General features: G+C 47.3%; 5 protein-coding genes across 5 annotated transcripts; 4 read left to right on the forward strand and 1 right to left on the reverse strand.

Annotated features, from left to right (window-relative positions):
• Positions 1-5,478: 5,478 nt before the first annotated feature.
• Positions 5,479-7,153, forward strand: J7337_000177 (uncharacterized protein; the record flags this gene model as incomplete). Its single annotated transcript, XM_044817941.1, has 2 exons — positions 5,479-6,122; positions 6,175-7,153. 2 exons carry the CDS (start codon positions 5,479-5,481, stop codon positions 7,151-7,153), a joined length of 1,623 nt encoding a protein of 540 aa, XP_044685643.1.
• A 3,018-nt stretch (positions 7,154-10,171) lies between these two features.
• J7337_000178 (uncharacterized protein) lies at positions 10,172-10,400 on the forward strand (the record flags this gene model as incomplete). The annotated part of the gene is made up of 2 exons (XM_044817942.1): positions 10,172-10,341; positions 10,385-10,400. 2 exons carry the CDS (start codon positions 10,172-10,174, stop codon positions 10,398-10,400), a joined length of 186 nt encoding a protein of 61 aa, XP_044685644.1.
• A 784-nt stretch (positions 10,401-11,184) lies between these two features.
• J7337_000179 (uncharacterized protein) lies at positions 11,185-14,839 on the forward strand (the record flags this gene model as incomplete). Its single annotated transcript, XM_044817943.1, has 3 exons — positions 11,185-12,496; positions 12,548-13,782; positions 13,835-14,839. 3 exons carry the CDS (start codon positions 11,185-11,187, stop codon positions 14,837-14,839), a joined length of 3,552 nt encoding a protein of 1,183 aa, XP_044685645.1.
• A 348-nt stretch (positions 14,840-15,187) lies between these two features.
• On the reverse strand, positions 15,188-16,908 carry J7337_000180 (uncharacterized protein; the record flags this gene model as incomplete). Its single annotated transcript, XM_044817944.1, has 4 exons — positions 15,188-15,297; positions 15,541-15,854; positions 15,904-16,677; positions 16,724-16,908. 4 exons carry the CDS (start codon positions 16,906-16,908, stop codon positions 15,188-15,190), a joined length of 1,383 nt encoding a protein of 460 aa, XP_044685646.1.
• A 1,059-nt stretch (positions 16,909-17,967) lies between these two features.
• Positions 17,968-19,233, forward strand: J7337_000181 (uncharacterized protein; the record flags this gene model as incomplete). Its single annotated transcript, XM_044817945.1, has 1 exon — positions 17,968-19,233. The coding sequence occupies one exon, from the start codon at positions 17,968-17,970 to the stop codon at positions 19,231-19,233; it is 1,266 nt and encodes a 421-aa protein (XP_044685647.1).
• Positions 19,234-20,166: the final 933 nt, after the last annotated feature.

The raw sequence follows: 20,166 nt of genomic DNA on the forward strand, positions 1-20,166 counted from the left end.
ATTATTGAGGCTCTCGAGCTGTATCTTGAGGCTGACTCTAAACTTTAACTTTCTTGAGGATATCCACTCTGATTTGATGTGGGTCACCTGTATGTGAGGTCTTTCCATTAGATGGTTTCGCAATGCTAGAATACGGGTTGGTTCATCACGTCCGGAAGGGGGACCAACAATGTGATTCAGCTGGACAATGGAAGTGAGATTAACATTTCGGCGGCGCTTTAAAATCAGGGAGTCCGCTTCGCAGTGAAGGAACAAGACGTGTATTTACCAGCTTATCTTGTATTCTGGTCAACCCTTTCCTGGCCACTCTTTCACTCTTCCTGACACCACTGGCGATATGGTTCCTCCAGCCTCTGCCTTGATGCCCACCGGGTATATGCCAATTGACACAGTCGAAGATGCCCGTGCAGTTGTCACTCAGTGTATCAATGGAGATCTACAGCTGGTTACCCACGACCCGGATATTCGAGAAGCTGCTCTATTCTTATGGCAGAACGCAGTCTTTGTCTTTGAAGTTATGGGCCAAGTGTCCGGTCCACCCACATTCTTTGAGGAATCCGAACCCAGATTTTGCATCACAGATATCCCGATTGACACTCGATCCAATCTCAGACTGAAATCTATAACAGTCGTGGTGAACGGTCGAAGATACTGCGTGCTTGTGACTTGCAACTCGCAGAACATGGCGAATTCGAATATGCAGCCCAGACAAGAGAACCATCGTGGGCATCCTGATTCGCAAATGCTTTGGCCTTCAGAGCTGAAACTATCCGAAATCCATAAGCCGCTTGAAACATATGCAGCAACATTGGAGGCTACTCTTCAAGATATGAGAGGTTCAAAGAGTGGAATGAAGACTACACGACGGCATTGAAGATAAGAGGGCAATTTCAGCAGTGCCGAGACTTGAGCCGGGATCAGTCTTTGGCCTTTAAATATCATTTTTGTATGAAGTTTCAGTAATTAGTAACTAGGATCCTGAATCTCTCATAAAGTCGAATGAACTTCGCAAATCCTGCGTGGCGTAGCTGCCAGATCAGCCTTGTCCAGGACATACCTCTCGCATCAATAGCGCCATAGATCGCTGAGGTAGGTTTTATCTTTCCCACTACCGTCTACACAACAATGCCAACGGGTTTCGCTCTTTCGAGGGCAGCTAGATGGGGGTTGTGCAAGAGTGTCTCCATGACCATTGCTTTACGGGTGGAGTCTAGAAGCGTCAAAGTCCACAACGCGCAATCACCGGCTCGGGCATGATTTCGGAAGGCAGCAAAATAAATGAAGGCAGCTGAATGTGCCCACCCGCTGGTTTCCTCGCGCTTTTCCTCGTGTAGCTTATATTGCGGTCGATCATGCGGTAGATCCGTTACATCCAGTAGTGTATCCGTCATGAGAAGAGCTAGGACAGATGGGATTTGGCAGGCCAGGGCTTGGCGCCACCTTCGGTCTTAGCCTTCCTGAAGAATTAACACCGGCCGTATCACAATCAAAGCGATTCTTGCGGTCAATACCTTGGCAGACAAACTCCGAATTACATCGGACCAGTGTTGGGGGCATAGGGGAAGCAAGAGCCGCCAATTAGCTCTCAACACTATCAGCCTAAGGGTGTTACACGAAGGGAACTGGTCAGGCCATCTCACCACTGGTATAGATGGCTATAACATGCTGTAGATATTGCTTGGGTACTTCGAATAGCCCGTGCCTGATGAGCGCAGTGTTGACGCTGACTGTCGCGTGGCCATCGCCATCGAGAATACCCGGAGAAGAGCAGCCCACCGAGGTTCATTTTGGTGATTACTGGAGTTAGTGTAAATACAGGCCCTTTTGCCTTTCTTCCTCGAATGTACCATCGGGATTGATTCTCGTTTCTGACTGCACCGCGTATCAGACTTAGCCCTTGTTATGCTGAGTTATGGCCTCCGAGCTCGCTAGTCGATTGTAAGGGATGCCGCCCCCCTCAACTTGGCTCCATCTATCTTGGAATACAGGTATTTTGTAGAACTGAATCGTCTTCCCCGGCATCAAGCATGTAAAGGACAACAAGGTTGAACCCTGTATCCGTTCACATAAATTGGTCACCCGAAGCACCCATCAACGAACACTGCACTGCACTGCACTGTCAGTTCAGTCGAGTTGCATCTCAATTTCGATGATATTGGGACCCCAGGACGTGTTTGGCATGTCTATCAACACTCCTCCTGCTCGGACGGAGGGGATTAGCAGGGAGAAAGCTCGATACATGGTTTCCCCGGGTAGCTTTAACACTCAAAACACATCAATCCACCAAGCAAAGATTACGACTGAACGTAGAATTACCACCTGAATCCTGTTGCAACGAGAGGCATTACCATTCAAAGGATTGTCATAAACAGACAGAAATGGCGACGGTTGGGTGCCAAATACGATTGAGCTATACTGAAACTTGGGTACACACCAGGAGAAAGAATAGCCTTACAATAATTAGTGACATGCGCAGAGTGACTAGCGAGTCATCACGGATTTACACGCAGACATGTCTTGCTTAAAGAAACATTTTCCCCAGTATCGATGGAACGTCCCCAATGCGGATACGCCTGACAAACAACACGACACATGGTGCCCGACTGCACGAACTAGATGAGCATATACCAATTTTTGGTAGGCAAACCTCGATACCAAAGGCTTTTTCTGTAGCTTGGTATGATAAGTATATTTGACCAAGGTGACTTAGAAGGTTGGCTTGTTCAAGCTCTTCTGAGGCAGTACGCCCATAGTACAATATTCACAGCTAAAAGTGTCAACATGCCGGGACAGATCTAGCCGCTTCCTTTTAATGTCGACCAGCACAACGAAAGCTGCATTGAGCTAGGCTTCTATATCTAGCCGCTAAGCATATGTAAAGAACGAAATGGTAAAAGGATTGGATGAGGGTAGCTAAGCATGTTGATGAGTCGCCGGCGTCCATAGAAGCTCGCGTGTAGAGAAGTTGAATGGACAATGTTTGCGTATGATTTAGATGTATTTCCGGACCGTAAACACAATGTTGTCCTCACAGCACGCACCTCTGAGATGTTGCTTGTCCAGCCCCTGAATCTAAACTTTAAGTTCTGTCAAGTCCTCTTCGCACCTTGCGTTACTGACATAGCAGTTACATTTGCGAAGCTGTACCATTCATTTGGCCATCTTGCCGATTATTTTGGTTTTCTTTGTGGCTTGTTTACATATGTTGGTAATTCTTCAGTGAACTTCAAACGTGAGCCTCGTTCTACAGGTCTCACTATTGCGATCCCCTCTGTAGTACCGCCCTCGAAACCTGCCCCATTTACAATAGCTGCAATCCCAGACCAACAGGTCGTAGAAAAATATTGGCATGTAGTAGAATAGCGATAAAAGGCGAAGAAGCTGTCTCCGTAGCAGTAATCGAACGATTGCTTTGAGAGCTCTAGCTACAATGATTACCCCCCGCTGATGTCTGCGACTGGTTAAAAGTATTGGTAACTCTCTAGGCCCCTAGGTACCTTCGGAAGCCTCCAAGGGCTCTCGCACTCAAGTTTACTTACTGGGCCACGGACGAATCATGTATGATGATGACCTGAATAAGCGACATGCACGGCCGCTGACTAGCATACATTGAATCGACATCCTTACTCTTCATGGTAAGGATAACAAAGCAATTTGATAGCTCGTCTGATTGAGGTTTGTCGAACCAACATGTCGTGAGAGCCAACATCCACATTGCTGTAACTTGTCAGTCGAGCTTTAGCGTGAGGCATCGAACTCCATTCCGGGGAGCATATCCGATCCAGTCTAAACATGGACTGGGGGTGCGAAGTTCCGCGCATGAGATGATGGGTATGCTGTGCGAAACATCCTGCTCCTGGTCAAGCTGATCGTCCTTAGAGTACTATTTTTCTGACATCTCCGACTGCTGACGCTATCAGTTGTGACTCTTCAGTCAATATCTCGAACCAAATCAGTCTGCCGACTGTCATTCCGCCACAGGAGCCCTCTTTACTAAATAATTTCCACTGTCTTTCTCACCTTGATTGTTTGGGACACCACGCCTTAGTACATTGTCAAGACTCTTGATCGGTACACATACGCATACATGTTTCAGCTGCCCTTTAACTATCCTTTCCTGCTTCTTCTCTCTCATCAGGTGCTGCAATAACCCTCACATGGCCCCGGTATATCGACTTCAAGTCCGCTGGCATAGCAGATCTCGCTACATGGTGTCATGATACCGCGCCATTTCTACTTGGTTTATAGTGTTTGGCATTGGTACCATGTAGTGTCTTTTCCTATTATGTGAGCCTTGGATTTCTTAGTCCTGTGAGACAAATGTTCACAGAACTGGGCCCTTTACTACAGACAGAACTCATCGAGGACGGTAGTGGAGAAGCGCTTTTGTGAGGCCTGAGTCACGCAACCGTGACCGCCTAGCCAAGTTTCTTTAACGTAGATAGGATAGCTCAAGTCTTGTCCTTTCCGGCTTTGCAGCAATTGGCTTCATCCTCCCTTGGCATCACTTAGATACCGATCAACATCCCGTCTCAGCCTGCTTTCCTGGCCAATCTGATACGTCCACCCCTGTCCTCCACTGGAGCTGCCTGTTGATCCTGGTGACTGAACTGGCTTTGCCACCCTAGTCTGTCCAGTCAGGCTTCTAAATGTTAATGTCCATACTCGGTGCACACGGATAGGGTATGTTTTGTAGCAGTCCAAAGCTAGCTTATGGATGTCAACAGGATTGATTGCCATCTCTCTAAACTGTTGGTGTAAGAACGCAGCAACGGTTTCCTCTGCCACCACATTACTTCAATCATGCCATACGTGAACCTGGAGTGACCATAAAGATTGACTTGTCCGCTTCAACTTCTTCTCAATTGAATAAGCAATAACGGTGGCCGAATTTCGCTCGCTCTTCGTCTGTTCTAGAACTAGGAACGTGTGCTTTACCCCCACGGTATCTTCCAATTACGCCCAGGCGTTTCGTCTTCACTGAAATGCGGGTGGTATGACACCTGGCAGACGTGCGAGTGTGCCCCGCGAGGAAGCTGGTACCCTTTTCCACAGACCTGCCATCAGATGTCCTAAAATTTCTTGAATTGTCATATATATCAATCATTTGATCAGTCAATCTATTGCCTAATTTATGATGGGAAAGCAATACATATCAAAGTGATTCTGCTTGTATCGTCAGCGATCTCAGTGGCCAATTCAAATGCACTGTATGCCTGTGGCGGGTTTTGTTGTTGAGCAGGCTGTGACCAACTCAACCAACAGTTGTTCGCATATGCACGCATCTATGATGTGGCAGGAGGCCCACCAAATGACCATATCTGGCTATCCAGCTTGCCCAAAGGTCAAGTTCTCGACTGACCAGGCTGCCATTGTTTTCCACGCTTATGATATTTAATTTATCCCCCTCCGATTCCTACATACTCAAGACTAATTCAACGTCCCGTCATTCTCATGCAGACTTTATCCTAGACCATAATGCCGTCGCATAACGAAAAGCGAGTTCAGGGAGTCGAAAACCTGTCGCCTCACCAGGACGCGTCAGACGCCATCAACCAATTGGTGACCTTGCTTCACCAGTACTGCTCCGAGGGCGGGTTCGATACCTTGAAGGGGGTCATCGGAGAGAACGAAGGACTCAGGCGAGAAAAGGCGAAGCTCCGAACCGCATACGATACGAATATTGAAGCGCTATCTCGTCATCAAACCGAGTTTGAAAGACAGAAGGTTGATTTTGAGAAGCAACTTAGCTCTCAAAGGGCACAGAACGAGGCAATACTCAAAGAAAAACAAGCAGTCGACGAAGGCGTCAAGAAACGGCAAGCTGAATTGACGACACTGCAAGAAAAGCTCGAGTTGCAATCTTCGTCTGCCAAACAGTTAATGAAGGAGATCAAGAAAAAAGAGTCCACGATCAATGTCCTCGAAGCTACTAACGCTTCGCAGAAAGAAACTTTGTTGAAAGCAGAGAAGGAGTTGGCAACGTGCCGAAGTGAACAGGAGTCTATGCAGGAGCGAGTGGATGGTCTAACTACGAACTTAGGCGAAGCGCGCGGAAGATTGACAACCTTTCATTCCTTTGTGGTCAAACTTGACAACCTTGAAGCCAGAAGAGCTGAAGTGTATGTTAAAGCCAGATTGCTACTACGATCAATTTCTAATATGCTTGAGCAGTGGAGATGCTTTGGATAGTATATTGAAGAACGCGCTCAGCTTCGTGGAATCTTCCATTGGCATTACTCTAGACGATATATGCCTGGCCGATGTATCAGTATGGGCAAGGCTTCGAAATCACACTTCCATCCAACGCACAATCCCTCTACCCGCTTCTAACTCTCCAGCCGCTAAGCAAATGAGGGTCGCAGCCGGTCTCAGAATCTACAGCATGGCTCTCGCCGACCATGTATTCAAATCAACGTATCTCATTCGAAACAGTGATTTCGAAGATGTTCTACGGGACTTAGAGACAGAGGATCCAGTGCATGAAGCTTTCACGCGTGCGGTTCTGCTGAAGATTCAGCCAGCAAGGCAAGCCCGAAATAGAGAAGCTCGTGCCAAGATGGTTGCTGATCAAGTTTCTGACGCCATTGCCGACTTGGTCCCTTCTTCACAGAAGGAAACTTTGAAAGCACGCCTATACCAGATCTCGTTGGAGGCATGCAAGGCCTGGCTAGTTATTCAGCAACTACTGGAGCCAGTCCGCCCAGTCTTCTCTTTTCATATGCCTGAGGAATGGGTGCCATTACCATTGCCGGTACCTCAACGCAACAGCAAGGCTGGGCCATCCAGTACCGCTCGGGAACCTTTGGCTTCGCGGGTAGAAAACCAGGGTCAACAGACACAACGGTCGAGTGCCGAGTCTCAGCCGATAGAACTTGACGACATCATGCAAGTTGTTTGGCCGGCATTTCATGTTCCATCTTCTCAACTAGAGGATGATGTTGGTGATCAAGTCCCAGAACTTGTCCAGAGAGGTCATGTCATTACACGTTCACAATGCAGGGAAGCAGAGACCGAAATGTCACGTAGAAATGCGAGAAAGAACGCAAGACAGAACGGCGGATCCAGCCCTACACAGAGAAAGAGACGAGACTCTGCTGTTTTTTTATCCAAGACTTTTCCAGGCGGTATTGGTACCGAAAGGGGCAATTGAAGTAGTTCCGTGCTGCTATGTGCTAGGCTAAGAACGATCCTATCGACACCAGCATACCTAGTCGTCAGAGCTTTCTCCTTCCTTCCTTCTAAGTCTCTTTCTTTGTCTTCATCTTTCTCCAGCAAGCATTCTCCTTTAACAGATTGTTTAGTATAGTTCCCTGTTTCACATTTGGCGGTACGGTTGTTTCAGCAGTGGTCATCACTCATTTAGCTATAATCTACAGAAAGACAAGTTATGGAAAACTTGGGTTTGAGAAAGAATGATGATACTCCTCATGGAAAAGCTAGTGCCAAAATTTAGCTGCTCTGGTGAAGCTTTCCATGTGATACGAGCCTCATGGACAAGATTCGTTACTAAAGGAGGAAGTACGATATGAAAGTCCAGCATAGCTTGATAAGTACAATGTCATATGTTAGCGGGCACGCTAACAGAACATACATTCTTTGCTGGGTATATGCTATATTACTGTGTACCTATGGGTGTCCGAGCCACAGCATAAATACCTTAAAGGTGTTCATCCGATCTGCAAGCTTTCTTGCGGCTCTTGGAAACTTGGCATGTCTCTGTGTCTCATTAGCTCGATGTGCCCATACTTCCTGCCTGAAGTTAACATTTGTTTGACCCAATATTATGTAAGAGAAGTAAAGTTGCCTCTGGCAAATCACTCCTCGTTTGAGGACGAGACAAGGTACTAAGCTCCAATTGGCTTTCTATAATCATGGCCGACGCTAATAAGACGAAGCTGTGAAATTGACCCAGCCAGTAACACGACTGATACGACGAGAAAGCATGAGAGATGATCACGTGATCACGTGACAGAAGATTGTGCACTAGAACGTGGACGCGTATCCATTTCCGCCCCGCTCTCTCCCCTCCTGCATCAGCATCTATCATCAGGCGGTCAACTACTACAAATGAAGATAAGTGTAAGTATGGCCTCAACAGCACGGAGTACTATTTACATCGGGAAGTCAAGTGAGGCTTTAATAAATAACGTCTTTTGTCCAGGATATCTGAACGGTATCAGCCCGCAAGCATAATCAGTTCTTTTCGTAACGTCGCGTGATCCTTATACACATACCTAGGTAAAATCGGAAGATAGTTTAGTTCGAGAAGGTCGTCGCTTGGCAGGTCCCTTTCGTAAATCTTCGACGCCTGTTGAACACTTATCGGCACGTATTGTATTGTTCCCTTCGCGAGTGGGCATGGAGATGTCGAACCAGATCAACGAAATGGAATACTCCTTTGACGATAGCGCCAATCGGGAATTTGATAAGACAGGTGCTGAAGCCTTGTTTGAGGCCTCGTGCAACAGTGAAGATGCATTTGCTAGGGCGGCGCTTCGCTTAGCTGCTGTTACGTATGAAGAAGTACAAAAGAGGCTTGAGGGTAATGGGGTACTCTCTATCCTGCGCGATGTAGGCCAGTACTTAAAGTTAGGCGAGAATAGAACCTGTCTCAATGATCGACGTTTCCGAGACCATGAAGGGGATGACTTCATGCACGTTCCTGAACATAGAGAGGCACTTGATCTTCTATTTGATGCGTCTGACTTTCTGAGCTCCAAGAAACAAGTTTCGGCCATAATCAATTTGGCGGATTATAATCGTCATCCTAAGCAATTGTATCATGCGGAAAGACTTTTGAGTCACTGGTTGGCTCAGTGATGCAGGCATAGCTTTCGAATATTGAACAGATAGGGGCATGAGACGCTGGAGTCCAATTGCAGTAAATCAGGTTCGATTTGCCTGCTGCCGCCCATCTTGAAAGAGTGTCTGAGTGTCTGCGACCAGGAAAGAATGTAGGGTACGGATGGTAGTAGGGAAATATAATTTGGATGTTGTCATGAGTTCATGTATTTTGATGTTATACGAGGGACGGTACCGAGGTTGTTATGATGAACTACTTAGTTATGTTCCAGTTCATTGCAAAGTTAGGATACGACGTATGATATTGCCATACAAGATGCGTGATATTATTGGGATTGTGATACCAGTAATCTAGAGGCACACAGTGAATGAGCAGCCTCTCAGTCTTTGTTCCATACGTTTTGATGGGAGTTTGATTAGACACGATTAACCACATGATGAGAGTGACAACCCAAGACGCCAGTCAGTGAAGAGGCCGGCCGATTGCTAACGGCGATTAAGGCCTCTAAGTTCGCCAGGCTATCTAAACTGACGTCAATCTACCTGGCAAGTGCCAGGCTTCCGTGATAGTTTATGAACCAATGCTGTTCTTATTCTAATTACTTTGCGCTGGATCAATGAAGCTTCCATAAGCACATACTAAGCAAGGGCGTAGGAATCCCGCGTTCTCCACCGGCTGTGATCGTATGTGACACCTGAAGCACCGACTTGGCTCGTTTCAGAGAGAGAATTGCCGCAGAGGAAGTTGCTGCGGCCATAATGCTTCTGTACTGAATCTTAAAGCTCTAGGAAGGCTGAATAGGGTGCTTCCACGCCTGATATGCTATCCAAGCCTGGTACGAACTCACAGCGAGCGAGGCTATTCCCAATAGCACAGCAAAGATGACGCCGATAAGTGTAGCCATCATGACATGCCTCGCACCACTCTTTCTCTGCATCGACTGCTGGAGCCAGCCACGAGGTCGAGGAGTTTGGAGTTCGTTGTATAAGTCTGCTAGCCTTTCGGCTAAATAGACATATGGAACGCTCTCTTCTCCTACTCGTCTGACTGAACTGACTTCAAAGTTGAGGACATCTGGATCGAAAGAGCACTTCATTATGAGTGAGCGGAGAAGTTTCTTGGATCTTGGATCTGAAAGCGGGAACAAAGTTCCCTGGATAGAGTCCAATACTTCAAGGACTAGTTGGCGTGGTAATACTCCTCTTCATATTGTTAGCAGCCGTGAAATTCCTTTCTTGTTTGAACTTACCTCTTGAGTGAAGAAGACGGACTGGAACAATCTCCGACATCCCGAGTCACTCTCAACTGCTCTTTCAGAAAAGAGGTGTAATGATAAACCTCAAGGTAATTGTTCTTTCTGTCAAAATGCAGGTGGTTTCGAATATCCGATGTCGCCCTAATGGTGATCCCCAGTCGTTTCTTCAGGTTGACAGCTTTGAGCTCCTTCTTGACCTCCGCAAACAACTCGCTGTTGTTATAGCTAAGTACGTTGTGATTACCAAGTGGAAACGAGTCTTGGATGTATTTGCTGAAAGGTACGTCCTCTCTCCAGTGAATGCGGTAGGTCCCCTTCTCAAGTCTATCGGAAGAATGATGAAGAGCCGAAGGGTCAATCATCAACAATGTCTTCACGCCAAGTGCAACTGCATCGATTTGTTTCGCTCCATCGGCCATTTGTGAGCCCAAGCTTGAACAAGTCAGTCGGCACAACTCTGATAAAGTCGCATCTGGATTTGACTTCAAAACGGAAACTACATGGAACAGATCCTCGTGTGTTACTATTTTTCTTGTATTCGCAGACGTTGCGTCCATGTAAGTCGAGATAATTGCTTTGTAGTATGCAAAATATCGTTGGAGCTGAGGAATGCGACCACCGATACAGCGTTGTTGGATACAGGTATGAGGTCGTCGTTCATTGCAGGACTGAGACAGATCCCAGGACCATAAGGCCATCGCTACATCAAGATATGCATCCTGGCTGAGTTCGCAACTAATTCTCGATGCCATCGTAAAAGTGAAGTAATTATGGTGAAAAGTCTCAACATCAGTGAACTTCAAGTCGAAACGTCAGAGCGCAGAGCCTCGACATTATTACGACTTGAAAGAAAGCCTCACGTGTCGAGAGCCTGATTGCAGATTGAGGGTTGAAAATCGACCTCGGGTTGGTTGTTGTGTAGTGATTGGTCTGATTTGTGATTCTCATGCAGCTACTTGTGCATTATTGATGCTTAGCCACCGCCATCGAAGCTGAGCCCCAAGCACACCTGCCACGTCTTACATATGCGGATATGCTCAACAGTATTGGCATTGAAGTTGGTCAATCGAATCTCCCGTCAATTTTTATGAGATTCAGTTGCACAAGAAAAACTTAGGCCAAAATGACGACCGTTGAAAGATGGCAGGGGCAACTGCCGTCCCGCCTTAGAGGCGGCGACGGAAGTTCAACCCAGGTGACTACCCAAGATAGCCCAGATGTTGAATGCCCGGAAGGCCTGAGGCACAAGTTCTCAAACTGGAGAGCTTCTGTTCCTTTCCGTTCCTCTCCAACCATCACATCGAAACCTGCACAACAGGTAGATCCCAAGACACCTCAATATGAGGAGTCTGATTCTGGCATCGGCATCACCACGCCATCATCTCAAGATCATCATAACGAGCCCCTCGGGTTGGAACTGCCTGGAACTGAGCTCAGGCATTTCGATAGACCTGTCTCAGACCGACTGAAAGCGCGATTCTTCGACATCAAAGTGCTATATACCCAACCACTCCTGGACTACATCCTCAAAAGGAAGAAGGACCCAGGAGATATTTCTATGAAGCTAAAATACCTGGGACTTAGCTCACTAAGCGCCCAACTCCATATCGTCATTCAATGCGAAAGAAAGATCGCCAAGAGAGTGAGGAAATTCTTCGCGCAAGGTCATGTTGAAGAGGAGCTCTTGCCTGACTTTCGGGTCTTTGTGCTGGAAAAGGCACTCTTGCGACTGACGGATGACGATGTGATAGAGGTTCTGACAAACTCTGTGCCAGAGAGAACATGGTGTGGAACGCCTATCAGATTGAGACGAGGCAATGTGTCTGTCATAGCGACTTTCGGTGGTATCATTGTGGTCGAGGCCACCCACAAGCGTCTAGTTGGCTTGACAGCTGCCCATTCTCTGAAGAACTTGCACAGTCCTCTGTCTAATCCGCTATTAACGCATGACAGGGAAGTCCCGTTCTCTTCCTCCTCATCGGACGCTTCCGAGAGCGAAGGTGACTCTGATTGCGACTCCACAATCACGACTGAAAGTTCAGTGCAGCATCCCGAGCATTTGAATGACAAGGAGCTGGATACCACTGCATCTCAAAACACCCTGGAAATCGGCACCATCCTTTGCAATACATTCAATGCTCCGATGGCACAGAACTATGACTGGGCTATTATCGATTTGAGCCCAGAAGCAATGTTACCCAACAGAGTAGTCATCGATGGACAGTCTGACTCGTCGGATTTTGAGGAGGAAAGCGACCTTGAACCCATCATGTTTCCAGTTGGGAATCCCTGTGTATCAGTGTCTAGGCAAGTCATGGTACTGAAGCGAGGTGCCAAGCCGATTGGAGAGATGTCTCTTGACACCTCCTCTGTGCTGATATCCCCTGGATCATCGTTCGTTGAGGTCTACGATCTTGCCATGGAGTATGGCTGTTGTAAGTGAATTTGAGTACTTTGCTATAAAGAACTGACTAATGGGCTCTCAGCGTTAAGTCCTGGTGACTCCGGCTCATGGGTAGTCGATGCGAAGACCTCCGTATTATATGGCCATGTTGTTTCGATTGATGCCTTTGGAGAGGCCCAAGTGATGCCTATCCGTTCCACTCTCGACAGCATCAAGTTGCAGATGAATGCCACACGAGTCTTTCTACCGAATAGTGATGAGATCCAATTGTTGCAGGAGGAGTTGAGGATTCGGGCACTACCCAACTCGGAAGTTTCACCGGTCAATGAAGTGTGCGAAAAGCAGGAAGGTACAGAGACTACTCACACAGAAGATACGAAGGGAGGCCAAGCTGTATCATCCCCGCCTTCGACGGATGCATCCGATGTGGCTTTGTCCAAGCGCGCAGTATCTCGACAAGATATTGTTGCACAAAGTCTCGAGATCGCTCGTGAAAATCCTGACGGGGCTTCGTATCCTTCCATCAGAGATATCCTTGAATCTGCACTGGAAGAGATATGGACCAAGTTACAGGATCAGCCTGACTCGTATATTATGACGAAAGATGAGTTTGCCGTCTTCAACTTTTTCCAGCACCGCTTCGCCGGCGATAAAATGGCAATGGCTGCTCGAAAGAGATACTGGCAAGCAGCAGCACTTATGGACTCTTCGGAGTCTACCAAGACTGAAAGTGGTGATCTTGCTCAGATTGACGCTATTCGGGAGTTGGTTCAGACCTCGTATCGCCGCATCAGTACATATGGCCCAGAGTTCACCAATGTTGCAACTAAATTGTACAAACTTGAAATGACTCTCAGGCGACTGCGAGATGAAGTCGCTGAGGAGCAAGAAGAGTTGCCTGTGCACATCCAACAATCCTACACAATTCACCTCTGTTCCTTAGTCGAGGATTGGGATTTTGCCATGAAGCGAGTCAATTCTTTGCTTGATACTTATCATGATGAGGAGATACGTCTTGCAGGGGAGGAGGCTTCCAAGAGCGGTGAACTGAAGCCCATAGAGCCTATCTTGGCCGGCAAAAGGATGGCAATTGAGCTGCTTCTAGACTCAATTCAGTTACAAAAGCCTCAAATTTACGATCAACGCCAGTCTGACCTTGAAGAAGAAATCAAAGACAAGGTCGACCATATTGCTGCTCACCTCTTCGCCCACTGGAATACCGGATCCTTCTCAGGGAGGAACGATGATTTATGGCGACATTTCAAGGAACTGCTGGAGAAAGAAGGGTTTTCTTCTCAAGTCCTCATCAAAAGGAAGGTCTGTTATATACAGGATTTGAAGCCCTTCGATCAATACTGACATGGAGCAGGATGTCCTCATGGCGTATATTAACGACCTGGGATATATTGTAGATACCACGGCCAAGACACTGTCTCATACTCGTCAACCACTGAAACGATCTCAGAAAACTGAACCTCGCGACCGAAAAGAGCTAGGTACGGAGGACAAGTCTGATACAAGTATTCAAATGGACGTCATTACAACGAAGGACATCATTGCTCTAGATGGAAAGGATTCGGCCATTCAAGACTTTCGACCTGCATTTTCAGGAACGGAACTGAACGCTCTGCAACAGGCCTCGTCAGCACAGGCTCCGCCAATAGGAACTTTTCTCCCAATGAAGAAAACGTCACCAAGCTATGTCTCGTTGCCCGTATACAGTCTAAATAATGATCCGCCCCGTCTTGCTCCATCCTCTTGGCATATGGCCCCCGATCAATACGGTAGAAAAATCGCCGATGATGCCCTTTGGACGAAGATATCACGCAAACTTGTCAGCGTCGAGGTTCTGCAACAAGCGGAATTGCGATACGAAGAAAGGCCAGATTACGTGGCCATACTTGGTGTTTTGTCCAGAGTACAAGTGGCAAAGCTCGTTTACGAGAGCAAAGCGACTATAAACTCCCGTCCTTCACCGCCGTATCTTGAAGACGGAAGTTCTTCCGGAAAAGGAATTTCTGTGTTCGCAAATACCGACGATGAAGAAGTATCCTTCATCCCTTTGATCGAGGGTAATAACAAGAGTAACGCAGCTGTTCGAACGCATCGAAGGGGGACTACCAAGACACGTCATAGCGATGTCGCACGGTATCCGCCGCGCAGAGGGGCCGAAAAGAAGCAAGAAAAGCCCGGCAGTAGACAAGAGAAGTTCAACGGGAGGTATTACAATCGAGCTCCCAAAATCCCAAGGCGTGATGGACTTCACCACAGCGTAAGGGCTCATGATAAGGGTGGCCGAGGTGGTGTAGTTGGAATCGGCAGCGCTGCAGTAAGCTTGCTCAGCGTACTATCTGAGGCTGCATCAACTTTTTAGATTCGAGATATGTGTTCTTTGTAATTGGAAGCTTCGATCTCAGGTAGCTTTGTGCATATCGTGGAAATTGGATCTAAGAATATGAAATTTTGGCGTCGAAGGTAAAGAAACATGAAGCTCGAGCCTAGGTCATATGGACCCCAGGCTGGTTTTACGCAAATGCAGCGGAGCGCGTACATTATCTCGTTTTGATCTTTTACAGCATCAGCTTAGATAGATTTAGGAGACTTTAGAATGGACAGGCCCTAAAGATTTGACGAGTTTATGTTGTTGCATCCCGCCCTTGACCTTGTCCGTCCCTGGCTTCCCAATGCTTCATACACGGCAGACTCCCTTTTCTCACTTCTATCATATTCCAGCTTTCATGTAGGACTCGTCGTCGGCTCTTGGGTTTCCATCCATCTCGTATATATCCGCTCTTTGCAACTCCTCGTGCGCAGGGTAAAAGTAGTATGTGTCTACAACCTCAGTCAGTACTCCCACAACGACACACCATTAAAGAGTTTACATACCAGATTTTCTTTTCCTCCTAACCAAGAAGTAAGTAATTCCCAGCCCTATCAGTACTGCCCCAGCTACGGCACTAACGACAGCGCCGCCGATGACCGCGCCAGATGGTGAACCCGAATTCGAGCTATTCCCTCTGTCTGGTCGCGAGCTCTCATTAGAGCCTGTGTAAGACGCAGAAGGTTGTATAAAACCCGTAGTATTCTCGCACTTCTTCCCCGTCTCTTCGTCAAATACTCTCACCAGGCTTCTTTCCCGAGTGGCATTCGCCTGCCAGAGCGTAAAGGTCCCAGCATCGTGACTGACCATGAGATACGCTGCTGTGAGGAAATATCGCCCGAGGATCGGTGGTTCGTCTTCGACATCTGTTATGAGAATGTCGCGTTTGGATGAATCGGTCGTTCGTGAGCCGTTGGAAGAGATGTCCACCGTGGGAATCATGTATTGGTTATTCGGGACGCGGATCTTGAGGCCAGAATCGAGATGGAAGGTCAGGTCTGCCAGGAATCTGCAAGTGTCAGTGAGTGTGAACACAACTGGAGACTGACTCAACGTACTGCTTATCCAGGCCTGTCTGAAGAGCGTTCCAGTGCAGTCCACTAGACGAGTAATTCGTCTTCAAACCGCTGATAGACTCAAAATTCCGAACATACGGCGTAGGTGCCTCTAGCAGTAAGTGATTCGCTGGGTCGATACAACACTGCAGTGTAGTCCCCTTAGGAAAGATGCTAACATTCGTTCCGCCAAGATAGTTAATCTGGATATCAGTCAAAGTCACCTTCATACCAGTCCAACATCCATCCGAGCCATCAAAATCGCCATACACAAGCGGCGCAGTGTAATTGTCACCGGCGACTTTCTTCTCATCATAACCACCCAGAACCAAAGATCCATCAAGAGGTTCCTTGAGCCACATACGGCCCCAGAAGATAGACCATACTCGCGAACCAATCTTTCCAGCTTTGCGCAAGGCGTTGAGATACGTTGAGTTGCGTCCTAGGCCAAGGGGGCTTAAAGTGCTGTATGTATCATCCCATTTACTCGTCGGTATACCAAATGAAAAGTCGTCGAGATCAACTGAACCTTCGAAGCTGAACGTGTCAACTGCGCCGTTTGCGCTTTTCACGAGGTTACGAACACCGTATTGCCCGCCTTTGAAGAACGTTTCGTTTGGTGCACCGCCTGCCTTGACGATATCCCTTGCCCCTTTGAAACTCGTGGATTTCTCTTCGTTAAATATCCCGCCTCTTCGGACCTTGCATGATTCGTCGTTGGGGATACCTGAGTCTTTGCAAAATGGGTCGGCGTATATCCATGTATTGTTCAAATCACTGTCTCTGTTAGTCAAAGATAGTGGTGATCGACGTGGGAACATACGCCCAAGGTAAAAGAACGAGGGTTTGAGATGGGGTTCCAATTTTGGCCGGAATTCCTTTCACGAATGAGTTGGGGACATCTGAAAGGACTTGGACGTCTTGTAGGGGGAGAACTAAAGGCTCTGCGTCGCAAGATGATGAGAAGGCCTCTCGCACGAAGAGAAGAGTGAAAAGAAGATTATACATCGCAAATTATGTTATTACAGAAGAAAGGAAAAAGTAAAAGGAAAAGGGAATAATAACTCAGTAAATCATGTTCATGAATGCGAGCAGAAAACGCATATTGTTATTTGTCGCCAACGAGGACTCGTAGGCTCGTGCCCATGCTAACCAACACCAACACCGCGGCTCTTCAACCATTTACACAAGCCAAGTCCTCAAAGAAAACCATCAAGAGTCACCCAGTTTGTCATCTTTACTCGGGACTCGGACAAGGCGAAAGAAAACACTTATACTATGTATAGCATGCGTCAAAGATCGGGTTTCCAGAAACGGAAATAGTCTCGTTTTGGGCTTCGGGACCGCCAACCCCATCGAGTAAGATACCACCTCACAGGGCTTAGTAGGCTCCAGGGAGCAAGAAAACAGCGAACCTTGACATACAGTGTCAAAATAAACTCATCATAAGCTATCCCAATCTTAGGCTATGTTACCTAAGTCTTTTTGTCATTTAGGATCAAGACCCTGTGTTTTCTTTCCTCCCCTAGGCTGGCTTACCACGACCTTTAGCTCAATCCGTATACTGCAACAAAGAATGTCATCCATTTCAACGCATCTTACCTTGCACCTTTTTTGTTTTTGTTTTTATTTTCTTTGTCTCAGCACACCATGTTTCGTCGCCGTGCTTCAAGACGCCTCCCTTCACGCGTCGTCCTAATCGCCGCCTTTCTCACAACCCTCTTTCTATGGCGTCAATTATCCCACCAAAGCAGCGTGGTCTTTGTAAAGAGCTCTTTTGACTGGTCAACCGTAGGGCTTGTCCATCCGCCGGCGGATATCAAGCCTCTTCCTGTTGGTCACGCAAAGCGGATGCCGAGAATCCAAGCAGAGAAGGGCAAATTTGTAAGAACGGGGGAGAGTGTGAAGAGGAGAGATGCAGTACGAAAAGAGTTTAGGAGAGGCTGGGAGTCGTACAGGTTGAAGGCTTGGGGGAGGGATGAGCTTATGCCGCTGACGGGTCAGGCGAAGGATCCGTTTGGTGGATGGGCTGCTACGTTGGTTGATGCGTTGGACACTCTTTGGATAATGGATCTGAAGGTGGAATTCAACGAAGCTGCGAGTGCGGCTGCGGCGATAGATTGGGGGAAGACAGACGAAAAAGCAGTGAATCTCTTCGAAACAACAATTCGACACCTCGGCGGTCTTCTCAGCTCATATGAACTAAGCCGCGAACCAGCATTACTGCAAAAAGCCACTGAACTCGGAGAAATGCTATACGTCGCCTTTGATACGCCAAATCGACTCCCTGGTTTTTGGCTTAATTTCGAGGATGCCTTGAAGGGTAAACAAATCGCTGGTATTCATGACCCTTCAGCGTCACCGAGCTCGTTGGTCATGGAGTTTACAAAGCTCTCACAATTAACCAACGATCCCAAATTCTACGATGCGACAGATCGTGTATCGCGATTTCTATTCAGGATCCAGAATAACTCTCTTTTGCCGGGGATGTGGCCTATGTGTCTTGACTTCCAAAACGAAGCTGTGCACGATAATACGTTTTCACTTGGTGCGCTGGCTGATTCTCTTTATGAGTATTTACCAAAGATGTATGCCCTACTCGGCGGTTTGGACGAGAAGTACGAGATTATGTATCGCACCGCGGCGGGTGTTATCATAAAGCATTTGCTCTACAGGCCTATGCTGCCAAACCAAGAGGACGTGCTGTTTTTAGGCGATGCTAGGGTCAACGAGAAGATCGAGTTGAGCACAGAGTCTCAACATCTCACCTGTTTCGCAGGAGGAATGTTTGCACTCGCCGGAAAACTCTTTAATATCGAACAGCACGTTAATATCGGAGAAAGACTCGCACGAGGCTGTGCATGGGCATACAGCGCTTTTCCAACTGGTATAATGCCCGAGATCTTCGACCTAGTAGCATGTCCAACCCTCTCGCCCTGCGAATGGAACGAAACGCTCTGGAGACCGCAGAATAACCAAAAACTCCCTCCCGGATTCCTTCACGCTCGCGATCCGCGCTACATTCTCCGACCAGAAGCTATAGAGAGTGTTTTCATCATGTATCGCCTCACGGGGGATGCGAAGTGGCAGGACATGGCGTGGGATATGTTTCAGGCTGTTTTAAAGTATTCGGGCACGGAGCTTGCGAATGCGGCTGTTGATGATGTTACGAGTACGGAGACGTCAAAGACCGATTCTATGGAGAGTTTTTGGTTCTCGGAGACGTTGAAGTATTTCTACTTGATCTTCTCGGAGCCGGATTTGATCAGTCTGGATGAGTTTGTGCTGAATACGGAGGCGCATCCTTTCAGAAGGCTTGTACGTCGAGATTAAGGAGTGGCGAGATCGGGATGGAGAGTTTCATCTTGCTGGTCGAGTTGAAGCTTTGACAAAGAAAACATAAGACCTAAATTTAAGGTAATAAAATAAATTTTATAAAAGGTATCCTAAATTTATCCTAAATTACCAAAATCTTTTTATTACTTAGGCTTAAGACCTTAAGTTTTGTTTCCTCCCCTAGTCTCAATGTCGAGCCACTGTGTCATGTAACTTGCGTCCCATGACTCGATCCCTCTTGAGTTCGAGAGGCCATATTCCAAAAGGATGGTCGGCATTCGTCCTGCTTTCAAAGTTCTTTAGAATACCTTTGTGGTCGAGTCGTAATGTTCATGAACAGAGGTCACGTACTGGGCGATGCTGGTGTTTCAACTCTTTGTTCTACACTCGAAATAGCAACACAAGGCCATGGCAATAGGGCCTTGACACGGTCTGATGTATTGGCTAAAGAATTAATACGAATGTGATCGTTATTGTCAAGATTCTGGTTGACCTGACCATGCAAAACTCGGATTCCCATTCTCCAGGCCAAGGGCTATAGTATATAGAGCCATTATCACCGCCACCCCATTCTAACCGCATGGATCAAAGATCAAACAAACATATCAAAATCATCAATATTATTATACACTATCAAAATGTTTTCCCCCCTCCTCCTCCTAACCCTCACCCTCACCACCCTCGCGACCCCCTCTCCGTCCCTCAACACAACCTCTCTCTCTCAGCACCATCCCTCCCGCATCGCACCACGCTTTATTTCAGGCGGTTTCTACGACAAGTGCAAAGACGTACGCTTCTACCTCGCCAAAGCAGACGACACACATCCCCGCAAGAACAGCTTCACTGGATACAAGTCTTCCCCGTGGCTTGTCGCTAAATGTCCTGATAAGAATGGCAAGTATCTCTGTACGTGGTTGGCGCTGAGTAAGT

Source organism: Fusarium musae, chromosome 1 (assembly GCF_019915245.1).
Source record: "Fusarium musae strain F31 chromosome 1, whole genome shotgun sequence".
Taxonomy (NCBI): domain Eukaryota; kingdom Fungi; phylum Ascomycota; class Sordariomycetes; order Hypocreales; family Nectriaceae; genus Fusarium; species Fusarium musae.